The 19,603-nt window shown below is 41.6% G+C and overlaps 1 protein-coding gene across 1 annotated transcript; it reads left to right on the top strand.

Annotated features, from left to right (window-relative positions):
* The first annotated feature begins 3,673 nt into the window (after positions 1-3,673).
* On the top strand, positions 3,674-13,337 carry LOC138948782 (heme transporter HRG1-like). The gene is made up of 3 exons (XM_070320395.1): positions 3,674-4,076; positions 10,585-10,752; positions 12,030-13,337. The coding sequence occupies exons 1-3, from the start codon at positions 3,938-3,940 to the stop codon at positions 12,212-12,214; spliced, it is 492 nt and encodes a 163-aa protein (XP_070176496.1). The 5' UTR covers positions 3,674-3,937; the 3' UTR covers positions 12,215-13,337.
* The last annotated feature ends 6,266 nt before the right edge of the window (positions 13,338-19,603 follow it).

The following is a 19,603-nucleotide window of genomic DNA, read 5'->3' as shown; positions in this document are numbered from 1 at the left end:
GGGGCCGGTAATTTTCAGATTTTTAATGACCAAAGTCATTAATTAATTTTTAAGCCACCAAGCTGAAATGCAAAACCGAAGTCCGGCCTTCGTCGAAGATTGCTTTACAAAAGTTTCAATAAATTTGATTGAAAAATGAGGGTGTGACAGTGCCGCCTTAACTTTTACAAAAAGCCGGATATGACGTCATCAAAGACATTTATCTAAAAAATGAAAAAAAGTCTGGGGATATCATACCCAGGAACTTTCATGTAAAATTTCATAAAGATCGGTCCAGTAGTTTACTCTGAAACGCTCTACACACACAGACAGACAGACAGACAGACAGACACACACACACACACACACACACACACATACACACACACACACACGCACATACACCACGACCCCCGTCTCGATTCCCCCTCTATATTAAAACATTTAGTCAAAACTTGACTAAATGTAAAAACTATGCGTTGATGATGTCTGCGCACGCCCGTCAAAAACAAGAGGTTTTTGTGTCAATTTTGAAGGGTAGCCTACAAAAAGCGCTGTATTTCAGCAATGACCAAGGGGATTGCTTGGACACTTTCACAATCGTATGTCTATACGGCGAAACGTGGTTCGAGTACAGTTTTTAATCTTCCGAAAAATGTTTTACAACCCGTCACAGGATCAGTTTGTGAACTTACATCCAAAAGAGCATGACTGTGAGGACAGGAAGTCAAATGGAAAGTGTGTGTGTGTGTTCTTGTAACAATCATTTGATTGTGTACAGGAAGTCAAGAGGAAGTCAAATGGAAAGTGTGTGTGTGTTTGTATGTGTGTGTGTGTGTTGGATGACTTCCTGTCCTCACATGCTCATGACTTCGCATGTACACAGTCAAATGATTGTTACAAGAACTGCAAAAGTTTCCTTTTAGTATGGCAACTGGCGGAAATTCGGCGCTAGCCCTGTAAACACATACAAAATGAAACGTTAAAGGTCCTTGTCTACATTTTTATACCGAAATCGCCATTTGATCATTAAAATGCAGAGTCTATTATCTACAAATATCAACAATACACCCCCTTTCGATCAGGAATGACGAAGCCAGTGTAGCCTTTTGAAAATTCATTGTAGTATTCCAGCGTAGTACTCATAGTAGGATATCCTTATTTGGAAAATGCCAAGCGCAAAACTCCTTTCAAATCCCGTGCATTTCGTGCGTTTAAAAAAAAAGCGTGGACAGCGCTCCAGTGTCATACTGTTGCTGCACTTGTTTGGGCGTGGCTATAAGCATAGTGACATGAATTTGATTGGTCAGTATTTTTAGGCAAAGCACATGTTCTCAGCAAACAGAAAACAAAATATTGGAAGCGTGAGTCACGCTACCCAAAAATAAAATCTTTTTTTACATATATTTGTTTTCTATAATTTTTTTCCCCATGGTTCATTCATCATTTGACATAATTTTGTATCGAAATCTAACCTTAAGATTATTGACAAAAAGCAAAAATGTAGACGACCACCTTTGATATGACTGTTGGCGATTATCCGTGAGTGTCTCTCTTCTTTTTCTTCCAAATGACTTTTAAGAGTTGTGACAGTAACACCATATGCATGCTCTTGATGCGCAGCGGAAACCCATATCTCCCATTTTCACTGCCGACAAAGCGCAGCCCATTTCTTCTGGTAGCCACGTTCGGCCCGGGTCTCATAATACTGTCAAACAAATCAATCATTCAATAAAACTAAAAGACGGGAAAAACACAACAAAACCGAAAAGAGAATTGAAAACGTGAATAAATCAGCAGTGCTCTGTTTATTGTTTGATGAGGGTAAGATGGAACAGAATGCGGCAAAGCTGGAACACATAATTATGCAAACTGAATTGCAGAGTTAGGTCTATCCTACATACGTGAGTGAGACCACTCATGAGATAACAATATCGTTCAAAGCACACGTGTGTATATCATGTAAATGAGGTCTTGTCAAACTAATCAGTTTAGCAGTGACCTGCTTTTCGACTGCTTATGATGCCAGAATCACCGAGACAAACGTCATTATGAAAAACCCTTTTCTGTTTCTCCTGGTAGAATTTTTTTAGAACTTTCACGTCACGCTACACTTTCTAGAGTGACCTGTCTTTGCTTTGACGTCAAAGATTGCACAAGGCTTTGGAATAGATGAGGTTCCAAAAAAAGCGTCTTCTTCTGCGTAAAATGCACGTAAGTACAGTATGTAGGACAAACAGAATAATCAATGGCTTTCCAGGGCCGGACTACCGGGGGGGGTTATGGGGGTTGCGCAACCCCCCTCCCTAGCCTAAACATGTACCTCACTTATTAAATTTTTTTTTATTATTGTTTATTTTATGCCGTTTCATGCAAGGAGCGACCATTTTCCTATCTCAAAATATGACCTACCCATCAGCTTCAGGGGGCGAAGCCCCCTGACCCCCACAAGGGGCTCTGCCCCTTGACCCCGCCAGGGGGAACATCTCCCTGGACCACCACTGGCAAACCCCCCCCCTCCTCTTCGCCTAGTCCGGCCCTGCTTTCTGTGTTGTACCACTCGCTCGCAGTTCAATATTTAAAAAACCCAAAAAACTCGTGTAAATCTGGTACGACACAGCAAGCCATGTAGTATTCTCTATATATTATGAATTTTCTCCCCCTTTTAAATAGATATTTTTGTTTTGTTTTTTGTCAACAGGTCGATTTCGGGTTTTTCTTTACTAGTATTTGGGTTGCGGTCACGTGATCCCTGTAAAAAAACCAAAAAAAAGCAATCTTTTATCTGAAAAGTGTGCCAGATAGCCAAGTTGAGTACCTATAATAGCATAGAAAGTTTGAATAAAATGACACAGGAATTAATGTTTTTGGTGGGGTACGAAAATTGGTGGCGGCAATCATTTGTTTGCACAGTCTAGGTGAGCCAACGACAGCTATACAGTTTAGCCCTGAAATTGGCGAGTGGTTTACTCGCCATGACGAGTATAGAAACTGGCGAGTAAAAACGTACATCTACATCGCCAAATGCGAGTAAAGATACAACCTGCAAGGGCTGTACCCCCCTGTACCTCCGGCTTTAGGAGGTGTGAGGTGTGGCTTTCAGAAACAACGGCCTGCCACTGACCCCAATCTATGACGGCTTACCAGCGCCAAAACAATGTTCCCGTGAAAATTAGTAATTAACAGTGTTACTCATTTTCATTTTAGCCTCGTTTTCAGTCACAGAAGTCGATCGGACTCTTAGAGTCCGCACTGAGGGGGTATATTGTGTAGTCAAACCCGTTCATATTTGTTTGCAAACTGTCATAAACTTTGGCAATAACATTATTAAACGAATAAAATGAGTGCCGGCTGCCGTACACGAAACAGTCAGCTGCTGCCGTAGCAGAGAAGCGGGGCGGCCGTATTAGTGCACTGTTGGCGGCCGTAACTGCTTGCACAGCGACGCGTACCTAAAAAATACACATGCTCTTTTCCTCAGCCGATGTCACAAACACACTTGCATGGGACACTGCTTTTGATGCATTTCAGTTACACTACATCACATTACACGACCTGATCAAATGACCTTTGTTGCTTCAAGAGAGAGAGAGAGAGAGAGAGAGAGAGCGCAATCTCTGATTGGTTTAAATGGTCAATGACGTCACAAAGTGACAGAATGAATGTGACTAAAAATAGAGCTACGCTACAAAAAAACACGGATGTGACCGCCGTTCGCCAGGTGAGCACTCCGATCCGGACACTGATGACCCGCGCGTGCGAACTTCGACACACAACAACGTGACTTGTAAACTGAAGCTCCATGACGAAAATAATACTGGGCTTCTGACACTGACAGTCTTTGTCTATTCACCGACAAAGTGTGTGTCAAGACAGCGTGTCCTTCCACTGACAGTGCTGAGTTTCAACGTTTACACGGGAGACAGCCTGAGGGAAAGACACTGACTGAGATAAAGAAATGGCGAGCCCGTCTGATTGTTCTATGGGAGCCCGGATAGGCTTTGCTATCCTTGGTATCATCATCGGACTGTGTGTATGCGTCACGTTTGCTGTAGAATACCACAATATGAACGCTTCCATATGGGGCCTAATCTCGGGTAAGTCATACATACATGTACAATCATAACAATGTGCTTTTTCGCGGTTTGCGTACGGTCTGTGGACGGTTGAGCTCAGTGGAAATTAGTCTGGGGTTGTTTGGGTTTTTAGAAAGAGACTGGTACGTGTCAGCGGTGTCCAAGTGTGTGTGTGGTTGTGTGTCACTGTGTGTGTGGTCAAGTTGTGTGTGTGGTTGTGTGTCACTGTGTGTGTGTGGTTGTGTGTGTATGTGTGCGTGGTTGTGTGTCACTGTGTGTGCGTGCCGGTTGTGAGTGTGTGTGGTTGTGTGTCAATGTGTGTGTGTGTGCTCGTGTGATTGTGTGTGGTTGTGTGTCACTGTGTGTGTGCGCGTGTGTGTGTGAGTAGTTCTGTGTGTGTGTGTGTGCATGTTTGTGTGCACATGTGTTATTAATACGTGTGTGTGTGTGTGCAGTGGGAGAGAGAGCCTGGGGAGGGAGAACATAGTGTGTTTGTGCATGTGTCAGTGTGTGTGTGTGAGTGTGTATAAGAGAATTTAGAGTGTGTGTGTGTGTGTGTGTGTTTGGGTTTTTAGAAAGAGACTATAACTGGTGTCCAGAACAGGTTGTTTTATTTTTCTATCTTTCGTAACTCTTGTGTTATGTCAGGGGCGGATCCAGGGGGGGGGGGGGGGGGGGGGGGGTCCGGACCCCCCCCCCCCCCAGCCTAAAAAAAAAAAATGAGAGAAAAAAAGAACAAATTTGGAAAAAAAGAACAACTGATAGCTCAGATTGCCCCATTTTACTTGATTTTTATCAAACATTTCCGGGGGAGGAATCCCCCACACACTCTTAGGAGCCGGCCTTTGTCTTCTAAGTAACGGTTTTAGAAAGTATTTGGGTAATTTGTTGGCTCAGGTTGCACCATATCGGTCATTTATATACTTTTTGGAAGGTGTATTAGGGGAAATTTCTTGGCTCAGATTGCTCCATTTTCTTTGTTTTTATGAGTCAACATTATCAAAGAGGGGGGGCGGGGGGGGGGGGCATGCCCCCGGACCCCCCTAGGAGGTTCGAACACTTCGCGCCTTTAAATAAACGCTTTGCGTCGTCGAATTGTCCCAAAGATACATTTGGAACCCCCCCCCCCCCCCCTTTCAAAATGCTGTGATCCGCCCCTGTATGTCATTTCAACTCAAGATGCAGGTGTGGAGTGCATGAGCAGTAGAAAATGAAAGGTTTTTGCGTCCATTTTGAGGGGTACCATGACAAAAAGCGCTGTATTTCAACAATGCCTGTGAATGGCAATTAGTGCGACTTACAGAACAAACAGCGCCACCATGCGGTCAAGTGCCGCTAAAACTTTTTCCTGCATACCACGACGGGTCAAGCTGACACTGACTGTTTCACGGTGGGCGCTGCCGGCCAGTCGTATTAGCGTAGTTAAGTTCTCATCCCTGTTCATTGGCTCTATCGACGCCCGTTTTTAACCGCTCGCTTCTCTTTATATAATAAACCGTCCATAGATCGTCGTTCTCCCGAACTAACTCCTTCGTATGTCATCGAGAATAGAGGATTTTGGGTATTTTTCATGCTATGACGTCAGTGCTTTTCGGCGATAGGTCAATGCATTTCATATCAATAATGTCGGTCACGCTTGACTCAAATTATCGCTACTTAATTCATATTGCTTTCCAAACTTATACGAAGTGACCGGGAGGGTAGGGTCAGTGAGATATGGAGAACAGTACACAAATACGAACGGAGAGACTCGGAAACTCGAGTCAGTCGTCGCCACGCTCGAGAACTCAAGTGTAATATTTGAACTGAGTTAAAATCTCCCTCGCCGACAGTGCGACAGAATAGCTCAGTTGGTAACACGCTTGATCATGCGCTAGTCTTTACTTTTGTGGTCCCGGGTACAATTTTTTTCTGAACTCGTAATTCTTGTGTTTTATTCATTTGCTTCATTCCAAGCGTTTTGGATTATGAAATAATCGAAATAATAAAAAAAAAAGTTGCAGATATAGTATTTCCAGCGGGACAATATCCCCAGCCGCAGAATTACCCATTCATTTTTTTTTTTTAGTAACATCGGCTTTGGTGAAAATTGATTGCCCTAGCTATTGAGGTCTAACGAATGACGTATCACAACGTGCGCGGTCGTCCTTGACGGTCAAGAAAGCCGCGGGCGCCGCCGCGATCATTGCGCAGACGACACTTCTAGACCGCCAATATTTGTTGTGCGCATCACGTGCTCCACATAAATCGGCCGGAAACGAAGCAATTGGGAAACCTGGATAGGCAACATCGCGACTACATGTAATGATGCGAACGGGGAAAACGACGAGTCAAATACTCGATTCGAAAACTGACCCGGGCACGTGGCAGTTATGTTGGCAGTTCAAGTCTTAGTTTTCACGCTTTTAGGGTAAGCGGCCTTGTCGTGGTGTGGTAAGACGTTTGCCTTCAATGCCGGCGGTCTCGGGTTCGAATCCCCAAAGACTTTTGTAAAACATGATTGTTTTACTTTTTACAGTTAGTCAAGTTTTGACTAAATGTTTTAACATAGAGGGGGAATCGAGACGAGGGTCACGTGGTGTGTGTGTGTGTGTGTGTGTGTGTGTGTGTGTGTGTGTGTGTGTGTGTGTAGAGCGATTCAGAGTAAACTACTAGACCGATCTTAATGAAATTTTACATGAGAGTTCCTGGGTATGATATCCCCAGATGTTTTTTGTTTTTTCGATAAATGTCTTTTATGACGTCATATCCGCAGACCTGTTTACCCTTACGATTTTGGCGTAATTTATTACGATTTTCTGAAAAAAAATACGCCATTCCGCTATCCGTGTCAAGACTACGATTTTCAACCAAAAAAAAAAAATGTAAAGAAAACAATTTTTTTTTAATTTTTTTTTATCTATTCACATGTTTGGCATTGTTTTTTTCAATGGCAAAATGGGGTGAAAAAGCACAGGACTGACCAGAGATCATGTCTGTCTGATGAGACGCTGGAGAGCCTTATTCTAGTGGTGAAGTCTCGCCCTCACTCATTCGGCAAGCGCAAGTACAGTAGAGAAGCGCTTGACACACTGAAAAAGGCCTACTACGAGCAAAAGAAAAAGAATCAGTGATGCATGTGCTTTTGATGTGATCTTCTTTGAAATTATGATGACTACAAAAACTGACTGATGTGTGAATGATGGATATATATGCATGATTGCGTTTCGCAGACACAGTTGTCATGTGCGTTGTAATTGGCGACGAATGCTGGATGATTACTATTTTTGTGCCAGGATTACTATTTTTGGGGCTGAGCATTACTCCAAAACACTTATGGGGGTAAACAGGTCTGTATCCGGCTTTTTGTAAGGCGCCCCGTGGTTTGTACATTTTTACAAATCACGGGTTAACAACTGCTACAACTCAGTCCCCAAGCCCGACCGTCCGTTTGGAGGCCGTAGCGCTGTATTGTGTAATACCATCTGGTGGCTGAAAGTAGGTTACGTCTCCGGCTATGGCTGCTACTCATGACTTAAGTTCCCTGCTGTGTACCAACTGACCCGAAAATAGCGCGGTAGCTAGAACGGGTCAAGCAGCCTGAAACTGATCGATATTTCTGTCAAAACACGAAGCGCGCTAGTCTGTGTGTTTCGCGTGTGACATCCCCGCTTTAAAAACATGTGTTTTCCCAACGTTTTGAGTTGGAGTTTTTGTCGAAAACGCGATCTTTTTTTTTTTTTTTAGAAGATTGCAGTGCGACAGCGATGTCCAGTCATCTGTGACCGCAGCATGTTTTGATAGGCACTCAGCATAGCCCTCGAATAGCATTAAACAGCCTGAACGTTCCATTTGTTCTCATGTGTTTACAAATTACATGGCTAGCAAATGTCCGTCAGTAGTCACACTCGAATGAAACTTTGGCAGTTCTTCTACCAACCGTTTGTCTGTATGCGTGCAAAGTCATGCATTTTTGGGATGTAGATTCACAAACCTGTAAGGGGTTTAAAAACATGTTTTGGAAGAGTGCATAACACATCCGCTGACTCTATGAGTACAAATCTGAAGTGATCCCACATTTTACCCAGGGTAATTGTCGTATGTAGACTTAAGATCATGAAAGTTTCGAAGCAATCCATTCAGGCATTACTGAAATACAGCGCTTTTTTGTCACGATACCCTTCAAAATGGATGCAAAAACCTTGTTTTCTGCTGCTCACGCGCTCCACACCTGCATCGGTAGAAATGACATTACACAAGAGATACGCAAGATAGCAAAACAAAACAACCTGTTCTGGATTTGGCTTTTTCCTCGTATGTAAAGGTTGCCCGGCAAGTGAAGCCTATTCTGATTTTTTGTCGATTTCTTAATCAGTACCTGACGTTTTTGTCAGGTCGATTTTACTTCGGCGGCGGTCACGTGATGCTCATAACAGAAATCTTTGATCCGAAAAGTGTGCCAGATTGCAAGGTGAAAGGCCTTTAATGGCATATGAAGTTTGAATGAAATGACTCGGGAATGAATGTTTTAGTTGGGGCCGGTACGAAAATGGGTGCAACAAATTTTTGCTCACTTTAGATGAGTGAACATAGCCATAAAACCAGAGCATAAAACTGTCGCCTAAGGTCGAAATGTAAGGTCTGTCAATCATTGTGACATTGAAGTGAGAGAGCCAATAAAAATACAGGAAGGCATTAAAAGATCCTTCGCCACAGGCAAATACTCAGACAGAGAGGGGTGCGTAAGGGATGAGGCGGGGAAGAAGACAGCGAACCTAAGAGATCACATCCCAACCTTGGCACAGATTTTGACCTTAGGCATAGGCTGATCCCCCCCATATATTTCCTTCAAAAAGACAATAAAACTGCACAAACGAATCCATCAACAGAGTTTGAAACGTGACCCATTGTCATTTGCAGGTTATGCGGCAGCCTTCACTGTGACTCTGCATTCCCATATTATTTTCAAAACAAGAGGCGAAGCCTTCAAGGCTCACGTAAGAAATCGACAAACAGTAACACAAACTCAATCACTCCGTCACATACACATACACACAGTAAGCATAGGTGACACTGTGCAAGAAAGCGAGACACTAGATCTAGATCTGTCTGTCTGCATGTAGCCTACTTACAGGGACACGACTGCCAACTAGTCTCGGCCCGCTCAAAATAACAATGACCGAGACTTTCAGTAATTCCTTCGCGTGACGTCTAACCCTCTTACGTCATAATGTGACGTCTTCAAATGACGAAATGTTAAAGTTTCTACCACAGACATACACACGCACAAACACACGCACAAACGCACAGACAGACAAAGTTACGATCGCATAGGCTACACTGACGTGAGCCAAAGACAATAAAACTGCACAAACGAATCAATCAACAGAGTTTGAAATGTCATTTGTGGCAGCCTTCACTCTGTATTCCCATTTTTGGCTCACGTAAGTGTAGCCTATGCGATCGTAACTTTGTCTGTCTGTGCGTGTGTGTGTGTGTGTGTGTGTGTGTGCGTGTGTATGTCTGTGGTAGAAACTTTAACATTTCGTCCATTGAAGACGTCACATTATGGCGTAAGAGGGTTAGACGTCACGCGAAGGAATTACTGAAAGTCTCGGTCATTTGGGCTCATTATTTTGAGCGGGCCGAGACTAGTTGGAAGGTATGGCGGAAAAGAGAGTTATCTTTTCATGTCTTGGCGTCTCAAATCTTATTAGTCAGAAAGCGCATGCACGTAGTCTCGACCAGCGCGTGGTGTGCTTCTTTCTGAGTACTTTACGTCACAAATTGTACTTTACGTACTTGATGATGACGTAAGTTAATTGTATGTGTTCTATTTCGTTGACTGAGCACGGGACCAGTTGGCGTGAGCGCTGGGATTTCGAGTTTCATTCGACATGTCAATGCATCGCAGTATGAAATAATACAGGTAGGAGGTTAGTCGATATCGACCAAAGTCGATAAGTGCATTCTTCACTATGGTATTGAGTCTGATTTCGTCGTCCATCTTGAATCAAAAAGCACTCTTCTTACAAAAAAAACAAAAAAACTTCGCCGCGAGCTACGGCGAAGCTTCGCATGTCAAAACTTGAGAAGCGATGTTGGGGTCAAAGTACCACGCCGTAGCTGCGGGTTTTTGGTATTAAGACTTTGCGAAGCTTCGTGTACATAGTCGACTACGGGCTCAATTAAGGACAGGCTTAAGTAGGCTAGATCTAGATCTAGTGTCTCGCTTTCTTGCACAGTGTCACTTATGCTTACTGTGTGTGTGTGTGTGTGTGTGTGTGTGTGACGGAGTGATTGAGTTTGTGTTACTGTTTGTCGATTTCTTACGTGAGCCTTGAAGGCTTCGCCTCTTGTATTTTAAATAAAGACATTTAAACTGCACTGTAAACGAATCCATCAACAAGAGTTTGAACTAATGTGACCCATTGTCTTTTGCAGGTTTTGCCGCAGCCTTCACTCTGTATTCCCATAGCAAAGAAGACATTAAAACTGCACAAATGAATCCATCAACAGAGTTTGAATTGTGACCCATTGTCATTTGCAGGTTTTGCGGCAACCCTCACTCTGTTCTCCCATATTGCCTTCCAGAAGAGGTGGTATGAAGAGGACCCCACCCCCTTCCGTGTCTACATGTACTGTGGCTGCTTCACACAGCTGTTGGGCGTCTTGGGGCTCGTGGTTTACATCGTCCTCGGCATCACTCAGCATCAGGGTGGGTGCGATAACAATTAGACAGTGGAACCTTCCTTTTAAGCCCCCAAAATCGAGACCCTATTTTCACAGATTTTTTGTTCATAACCTCTTTCTTTCTTTCTTTATTTGGTGTTTAACGTCGTTTTCAACCACGAAGGTTATATCGCGACGAGGGAAAGGGGGGAGATGGGATAGGGGAAAGGGGGGGAGATGGGATAGAGCCACTTGTTATGTGTTTCTTGTTCACAAAAGCACTAATCAAAAAATTGCTCCAGGGGCTTGCAACGCAGTACAATATATGACCTTACTGGGAGAATGCAAGTTTCCAGTACAAAGGACTAAACATTTCCTACACACTGCCTGACTAAAATCTTTACAAACATTGACTATATTCTATACAAGAACCACTTAACAAGGGTAAAAGGAGAAACAGAATCTGTTAGTCGCCTCTTACGACATGCGGGGTGCAGAGAAATAAGGATGTGGAAAAGAAGACTTTTGGTAAGTGAAATAAAGGTGATGGATCCATGCAGTCAGGTAGAAATAAGACAACAAGAAAAGAATCGGAAATCTGCAGGGAATAGTAGGGAGAGTTTTCTTGGAAGGAAATATAGGTGAAAGGACTGGTAAGGCAGATATAAGACAAAAGAAGAGAAGTAAAGGGGTGGGGTAACTCTGTTTAAACGCTCCCGCCGCGTGAAGGCGACCCCATGGGAGCGTTCATAACCTCTTTTATCACATTTTTTGGAGGTCTATTACAACCGAGTACAAAGATCTGAGTTGTAGCGTGATTATAATGACCTCCACATGCACAACTAACACTTTATTTACACCCACTGTGTCTGGAAGCATGCCACGCTGATGTTTGATAAAGCGACAAAGCGACGGTGGTCGTTCGTGGCTGACCCGAGAAAAAGGAAGGCCGGGGAAAAGTCCTCCCTTCCATAACTTTCATGTCGGCGTGTGTGTGTGCGTGGCAAATTCGCAGAATTGCCAACTTTACGGAATAAGCTTTTACCGATTTACCCTCATCCCCACCCCCCCCCCCAGTCGCTCCTGTCTCAGACCCCACAAAAATCAGAGAAAAACAGATTTCAAAAAGTTAAAAGCGAAAGTTGCTTCGTGATTGACACACGACACACACTTCAATTCTTCTATTCTATTCAAGCAAGTGTGGAGAATACTAGCAAGGAAATTTGGATTATTCAGAATCACATAATTTTAACGGTGGTGTCATTCGTGGCAGGGACAAGAAAACTTTACCTTTTGAAATCGACTGTGTTTTTTTGTGTGCAGGTGTGGTGGTCGTTGGACCGGGGTATTACGTCACGGCTGTCTGGGGCTTCATGACGCTCAAATGGGGCTTCCAGCTTTTCTACTTCTCGCGATCCTACTGGCGTCAACTCAGTGGTGAAACCAAACTTTTGCCTTCCCCAGAAAATGGTGTCCAGGCGCATTATGAAGGAAAATGTTACACGTAATGAGGAATGTAGCTGAATAATGAAAGCTTGTGTGTGTTATGCACATTTTATTTTCAAATACTTTCTTTTCTTTCTTTATTTGGTGTTTAACGTCGTTTTCAACCACAAAGGTTATATCGCGACGGATTTTCAAATACAAAAAACCCCAGATAAAATGCTCACTTGACTGCTAACATTGCTAAAGTCAGAATAAAAAAAAATTTTAAAAAAATTTAAAAAAAAGACAGGTTAGTTATTGGAACATTAATTTCATTTTTGACAAAATAAAATTTGCAAAATATTTGTATAATGTGATTCACAATTTAATCAGATGTCCTGTTTTGTCAAAATAAACATTCTAATAATTAATCTTCCCTCTTTTTTTTAGTTCAAGTACTTGTATATATATTATAATAAAAAATATTCAGTAAAGGATAAACAGCATTTACATTTTATCGTCGCGATATAACCTTCGTGGTTGAAAACGACGTTAAACACCAAATAAAGAAAAGAAAGAATTTACATTTTAACTCTCCTTGTATTGATTGTGCATTTTCTGTTTGAAGCATGCAATTTTGTTCCAGGCGATACTTGTTATTACCATACCATTTATACTGACTGTGCCAAGAAATTGTTTGGCTCTCTCTTGTGCGCGTGTGTGTGAGTGTGTGTGTGTGTGTGAGAGCATTTTGTACATAATTGTGCATTTTATTTTCACATGCATTTACATTTATTTAATCATTTGTTCAAATATAAAAGGACATAACACATTTTTGGTTGTTTCACAGGAATGGATAGGGTATTTTCTGTTTGAAGCATACAATCTGATTCCTGTCGCGCCCTTGTGTGTGTGCAGTTTTGAACTTGCACAAGCATGATTGAGTTTAGATACTTCATGGGCATATGCGCATGTTCACACACTTTTGAAGTCTCTAAATGGCATCTTCCTGCCAAAAATCAACACGCGGACTGCTTTGTGGAGCGAATTACTTCATCAAAAAGTCAGGGAACGCATTTATGGGTAATTTCCGGTATTTTACCAATTGAGATTCGCCATTACCGATAAAAAAAAATGGGTGCTCGGTCAGACGTACTGATTGTTATTTGGTTTGACTGGGGTAAAAATAAAGAGTGGACACTAAAATCCTTTATAAAGAATCCATGGAGTGTACGAGAGAGAGAGAGAGAGAGAGAGAGAGAGAGTTGCATGGCTTGTTGTGACAGGTGTCATGTTGATAAAATGTTGCCGTTCGGCATTGTCTCATGGAAAACAAATTGATGAGGCTTGGTGTCGCAAGATCGTATTAACGAAACGTCAAAAATGACCCGAATTTATTCCACAGAAAACGGCTGCGTGTCAATGGCATTGATAAACATTGATTTAGTCATTGTTTGCCTTTGACTGGTTGCCTTGGTAGGTTGACCGATTTTCGTGGGAGCATTGTGGTCAGCTCATGATGTCATACCGGTTTGAAAGCTATCTAGCGCAATCACTGAAAGGTACTGGGGTCTTAAAAGGGTTCCACTGTATGCATAATGTTGAAGTGGAGGAACGACGGGCGCAGTGGCGTGGTGGTAAGACGTCGGCCTCCTAATCGGGAGGTCGTGAGTTCGAATCCCGGTCGCGGCCGCCTGGTGGGTTAAGAGTGGAGATTTTTCCGATCTCCCAGGTCAACTTATGTGCAGACCTGCTAGTGACTTAACCCCCTTCGTGTGTACACGCAAGCACAAGACCAAGTGCGCACGGAAAAGATCCTGTAATCCATGTCGGAGTACGGTGGGTTATGGAAACACGAAAATACCCAGCATGCCTACTCAACGAAAGCGGAGTGAGCTGACTATGCTCTCAGAGTATAGTGTGGGGAACCCAAATGGGCAAACGAGCTCACACGTAACCAGAAAATTCTGGAACGCTGAAGAAGAAGAAGAAGAAGTGGAGGGACACATATGGTCTTATAGATGACCTTATAGAATAAGTGTAAAAGCTTGGACAGAACATGGGTGGTTGACCTGCCTGCTGTCACAAGAGGGATTGTATGTCAATGTTTGATGGAATATGACCGGTGTTACATATAGATTGCACAGTACAGAGTAGGCCTACCCCCCTTAAGACATCAAACACGTTGAGAAAATCAGTTCAGATCTTTACTTAGGCCAACAAAAAAAAGTTGTATGTTTCTGGTCACCCGACCCTACCTACTTTTTTCCCGCCGGCCCTAGACTTTTTTTTTATTGCATTTGTAAAAACAATTTAAAAAAAAAAGCGTCAAAACGAAAGTAACAGACGGCAGACGACACAAGGGGGATAACCCCGCATCCCTTTTGTCTCATTTGTTTTGTAATGTGTTGTCTTTCTCTTTGTATAGTAAGTCCAGTCTCTTTGCGTCACTGTATAGTTATTTTCTACCCTGACCAAAAAACAAAAAACAAAAAAATCCCTACTGGTGTTTAACGTCGTTTTCAACCACGAAGGTTATATCGCGATGGGGAAAGGGGGGAGATGGGATAGAGCCACTTGTCAATTGTTTCTTGTTCACAAAAGCACTAATCAAAAATTTGCTCCAGGGGCTTGCAACGTAGTACAATGTATTACCTTACTGGGAGAATGCAAGTTTCCAGTACAAAGGACTTAACATTTCTTACATACTGCTTGACTAAAATCTTTACAAAAATGTACTATATTCTATACAAGAAACACTTAACAAGGGTAAAAAGAGAAACAGAATCCGTTAGTCGCCTCTTACGACATGCTGGGGAGCATCGGGTAAATTCTTCCCCCTTACCCGCGGGGGGAATTGCTCATGTCATTAATAAACAGTTGTGTGATATTGAGACTTAAAAAGGTTGCAACAGTTCAACCACTGTAATCAAATCACATCTTTATGTGTGCCTGTTCAAAGGGTGTTTACATATCATTATTTTCAAAAACCATGATGATGCCTTTTAATACTTTTTGTCTATTAGATTGTTGCTTTTGTTGTAAGTTTCAATCTAATAATAAAATTAATAAGGAAATTGATGGTCTTAAATTGTGCCCATTCTTGCTTGGTATTTATATATATATATGTGTGTGTGTGTGTGTGTGTGTGTGTGTGTGTGTGTGTGTGTGTGTGTGTGTGCGTACTTGGAGAGCTTTAGTGATTTAATTATGCAGAATGCAAAGAAAACTGGTATATAATGACACACACCAACTAGCACCATCACCACCTCTGCCGTCATCATCAACGACAGAACATACACAGAACACACCAAATTGCTCAAGAAATGAGGGCAAATGCAAATTAATGTCAGACTCCTCTCAAAGTGAATGCTGCAAAATAACACAAGAATTAAGCAGAATATATATAAACATAGACCTATAATATAGGTCCCTGATATAAATATATATGTGAAGCACACTCGATTGAATTAACGAAAGTCGACCAACTATTAACTAAGTGAGTCAAAACCCAGAGAATTAGCAAGGAATAACAAGTCGCGTAAGGCGAAAATACAATATTTAGTCAAGTAGCTGCCATTTTTCAGCAAGAGCGTATACTCGTAGCATCGTCAGTCCACCGCTCATGGCAAAGGCAGTGAAATTGACAAGAAGAGCGGGGTAGTAGTTGCGCTAAGAAGGATAGCACGCTTTTCTGTACCTCTCTTTGTTTTAACTTTCTGAGCGTGTTTTTAATCCAAACATATCATATCTATATGTTTTTGGAATCAGGAACCGACAAGGAATAAGATGAAAGTGTTTTTAAATTGATTTGGACAATTTAATGTTGATAATAATTTTTATATATTTAATTTTCAGAGCTTGTTTTTAATCCGAATATAACATATTTATATGTTTTTGGAATCAGCAAATGATGGAGAATAAGATAAACGTAAATTTGGATCGTTTTATAAATTTTTATTTTTTTTTACAATTTTCAGATTTTTAATGACCAAAGTCATTAATTAATTTTTAAGCCACCAAGCTGAAATGCAATACCGAACCCCGGGCTTCGTCGAAGATTACTTGACCAAAATTTCAACCAATTTGGTTGAAAAATGAGGGCGTGACAGTGCCGCCTCAACTTTCACGAAAAGCCGGATATGACGTCATCAAAGACATTTATCAAAAAAATGAAAAAAACGTATGGGGATTTCATACCCAGGAACTCTCATGTCAAATTTCATAAAGATCGGTCCAGTAGTTTAGTCTGAATCGCTCTACACACACACACAGACACACAGACACACGCACATACACCACGACCCTCGTTTCGATTCCCCCTCGATGTTAAAATATTTAGTCAAAACTTGACTAAATATAAAAAGGAACATACACATGAATACAAGAAACTGTGTCACTAGCCTTCTAGTGGGGCTCCTATGTTGCAAAATCATTCAAATCATGCAACAAACACCAAATTAAGCAACTATGAAGAGTTTTATGTGCTTAACAAAACCTGATACAGAGCCATCGCGAAAAATAAAAAAATGGGTAGTTTTTAAACAATTTTTCAAAATGGCCGCCAGTGTAAACGGTTGGGTATGTTAGGCATATTTCACTTCATGTGATTAACAGCAAATTTGGCGTAAATGGACATTTGCTTTTGCTTAACAAAACCTGATACAGAGCCACCGTGAAAAAATTAAGAAATCAGTAGTTTTTTACAATTTTCAAAATGGCCGCCAATAAAAGGGTATTTAGGCATTTTTGATGCTACAAGACATTCTCTTGCAATAGAAACTAACACAAACACATTTTTAAACAAAACAATACATGTATTGTTGGTGCAGAGAATGATTGGACGGTGTGGGTGGCAGGGTTGAAGAATTTGTGGATTACCTAAACTGTGCAAAAATAAATATATTGCAGCAATTTTCATACCAAAACGAAAACATTCATTCCTGTGCTGTTATATTCAATGTATGCTATTGAGGGCACTCAACTTGGCTAACTGGAACACTTTTAAGATAAAAGGTGGCCTTTACATGGGTTATTTGACCGCCGCCCAAATTAGGGTACCCCCAAAATAAAACTGATAACAATGTAATGTATCAACTCAAAAGTCGACTAAAATTCATAATCGCTGTATTTCGAAAACGTTGTTTGTTCTCATGTGTTTACATAACTAGCACATTCCGGCAAGTGTCTATACTCAAAAGAAACTTTGGCAGTACTTGAAACAACCATCTGTCATATATACATGCGAAGTCAAAAATATGTGGGATGTAAGTCAACAAACCTGTGGCAGTTTTAAAAATATTATTTCGTGAAGATTTGAAAGTGTACTCAAACGGTTGAACTACGTCTCGTGCGTAGATACAGATTCCTGAAAGTTTCAACGCAACCCACTTGGTCATTGCTAAAATACATGGATTTTAGTTGACTTGGGTATCCCTCAAATTTGACACATAAACATCTCATCCGTGAGATCGACACATACATCAGTAGGTACAATGGCACAACACTAGAAATATGCAAGATGGCGAAATAAAACAACCTGTTCTGGATGGATAATCAAGTTGACTTTCTCTTCGTATACAACAGTGACCCAGTTGTGCCTCAGGAATTGTCGTCGGCTTTTTAAAAGGTACCCGAAGTTTTTGTCACATCTCTTTGTCACGTCAAGGGTATCCTTATTTTGACGGCGTAAATGATGATGTTAAAAAAAAATGTGCCAGATAGCGAAGATGCGAGCCTTTAATGGCATAGACAGTTTGAATAAAATGACACAGGAATAAAAGTTTGAGTTGGGGTATGAAAATGGGTGCAATAATATTTTTGCACAGTTTAGATGCTGACAGTTTTCACAGGCATGCAAGCACATTTGCAGAGAGCTGTGCTCTGCAGTCCTTCTTTGCAGCATTTGCAGCGTTTTGTTGTACAGCTCTTCTTGCAGGCACACCTCATGAGTTCTCGGCACACGCTGGATACCTCTTGAAAGCTCGTCCAGAATGACTCCCACTTTCCAGCCTTGAACTGCCAGCCCACAGAGTTTGGAAGTCTAATAGGTAGATGGCTCTTCTCAATCTCATGTCCTGCAGCAGCACCTCACTTGTAAGGGGATTATGGTCAATTTGGCAGCTCTTTTTACTGAAGAGGTACCGTCTAGCACTGTTTCCACCCAGTACGTTGCTGGTTTTGTCCTACAAATGTACACCAAAAAGCTCTTGTGCTGCCCTATCAGTGGTACTCAGCTTACAAAGAGGAGCAGACAACCTGAAGAAAGTTTGAGTGACGTCTTCAAATGCTTGCCATACTTCCCAAGCCTTCTGATTCCCCAATACCATTGAAGAACGACATAGTGTCACAGCCTGTAAGGCTATGCAAAATGGGCAGACAGGGTGACTTCTCTTGGCCAATGGCTTTGGCAATGTGGCGATACACTTCACGAGCAGAAAAAAACGCAACACAGCTGGAATGAGAAGCAGACTGGCCTCCTCTACATCCATGGTGCAGGAAATCAGCCTGGGGTACCCTTCACACAAAAGATGAAAAGTGACATTTTTATTTGAATGTATTTGAATAATGTTTACTATCTCAGAGAGTCGGTCAAAGCCGGGTTAGCAAGTCTTCACACAACAGACCAAAATGAAAGAAAATTGTATTTCATGAATTCGTATAATTCTCACTGTTTCAGGTTAAAAAACAAACAAACACAGTTTCCAGTGACCCACCTGATTCTGGAATCTTTCTGACCGCTACATTTATTCGCTTCAAACAGTCGCTAACAGAATGTTGACCATAGTGAGGGTTTGTACGTTAAACCCATCAAATTCACAGAGGTCGCTTACAAATGATGTGCAAACATGTTCCAATTAATACAAATAAAAAAATCTTACTGTTAAGATGTATTTAGGTAACAAACCTTGATACAGTAGTACATGTGAAATCAGCTCCCTTCTGTGGCACCGGAATAAATGCAGAACGCTTGTTCCCAAGAACCGGCATGTGGTGTAACTCTTGTATATATCCTGTAAAAATAAAATTCACACCAATGCACGGTCAACTTAAAATAAGCAAAAGGATGAGAAACAAGCAACAAACCAAAATTGTAAAACTCAAAGAGCGGTACCTCTTCATTTTTCAAAACCACTTATCTCATTTGATTAGCATACACTGTATGCTTTTGTCTGTTACCTACCGTCTTTGAAAGTTTGATCACAACACTGTAAAGACATGGGGAGTGGAGTGTTTTTATCTCCAGCTGGTCATCCTACTATCTGGCCTACCCTCACTCAGTTTTTGACTCTACCCCTCCCCACCTTATGGAAGTCCTTAACGTAGGCAGGACGAATCATTTATCATACCATGAACAATCTCTTTCTCCTCGCCTTTTATTCAAAGTTCGTTTAATCTGTTTAAAATCACCAGCGTGGCGATCATGATTTCCTTACTTGTAATCAACAGATAGATCTAGATCTATCAGCATC

This window comes from Littorina saxatilis, linkage group LG15, assembly GCF_037325665.1.
Source record: "Littorina saxatilis isolate snail1 linkage group LG15, US_GU_Lsax_2.0, whole genome shotgun sequence".
In the NCBI taxonomy this organism is placed as follows: domain Eukaryota; kingdom Metazoa; phylum Mollusca; class Gastropoda; order Littorinimorpha; family Littorinidae; genus Littorina; species Littorina saxatilis.
Note: the sequence above shows the minus strand (reverse complement) of the source record. Positions and strands in the feature narration are given on the sequence as shown.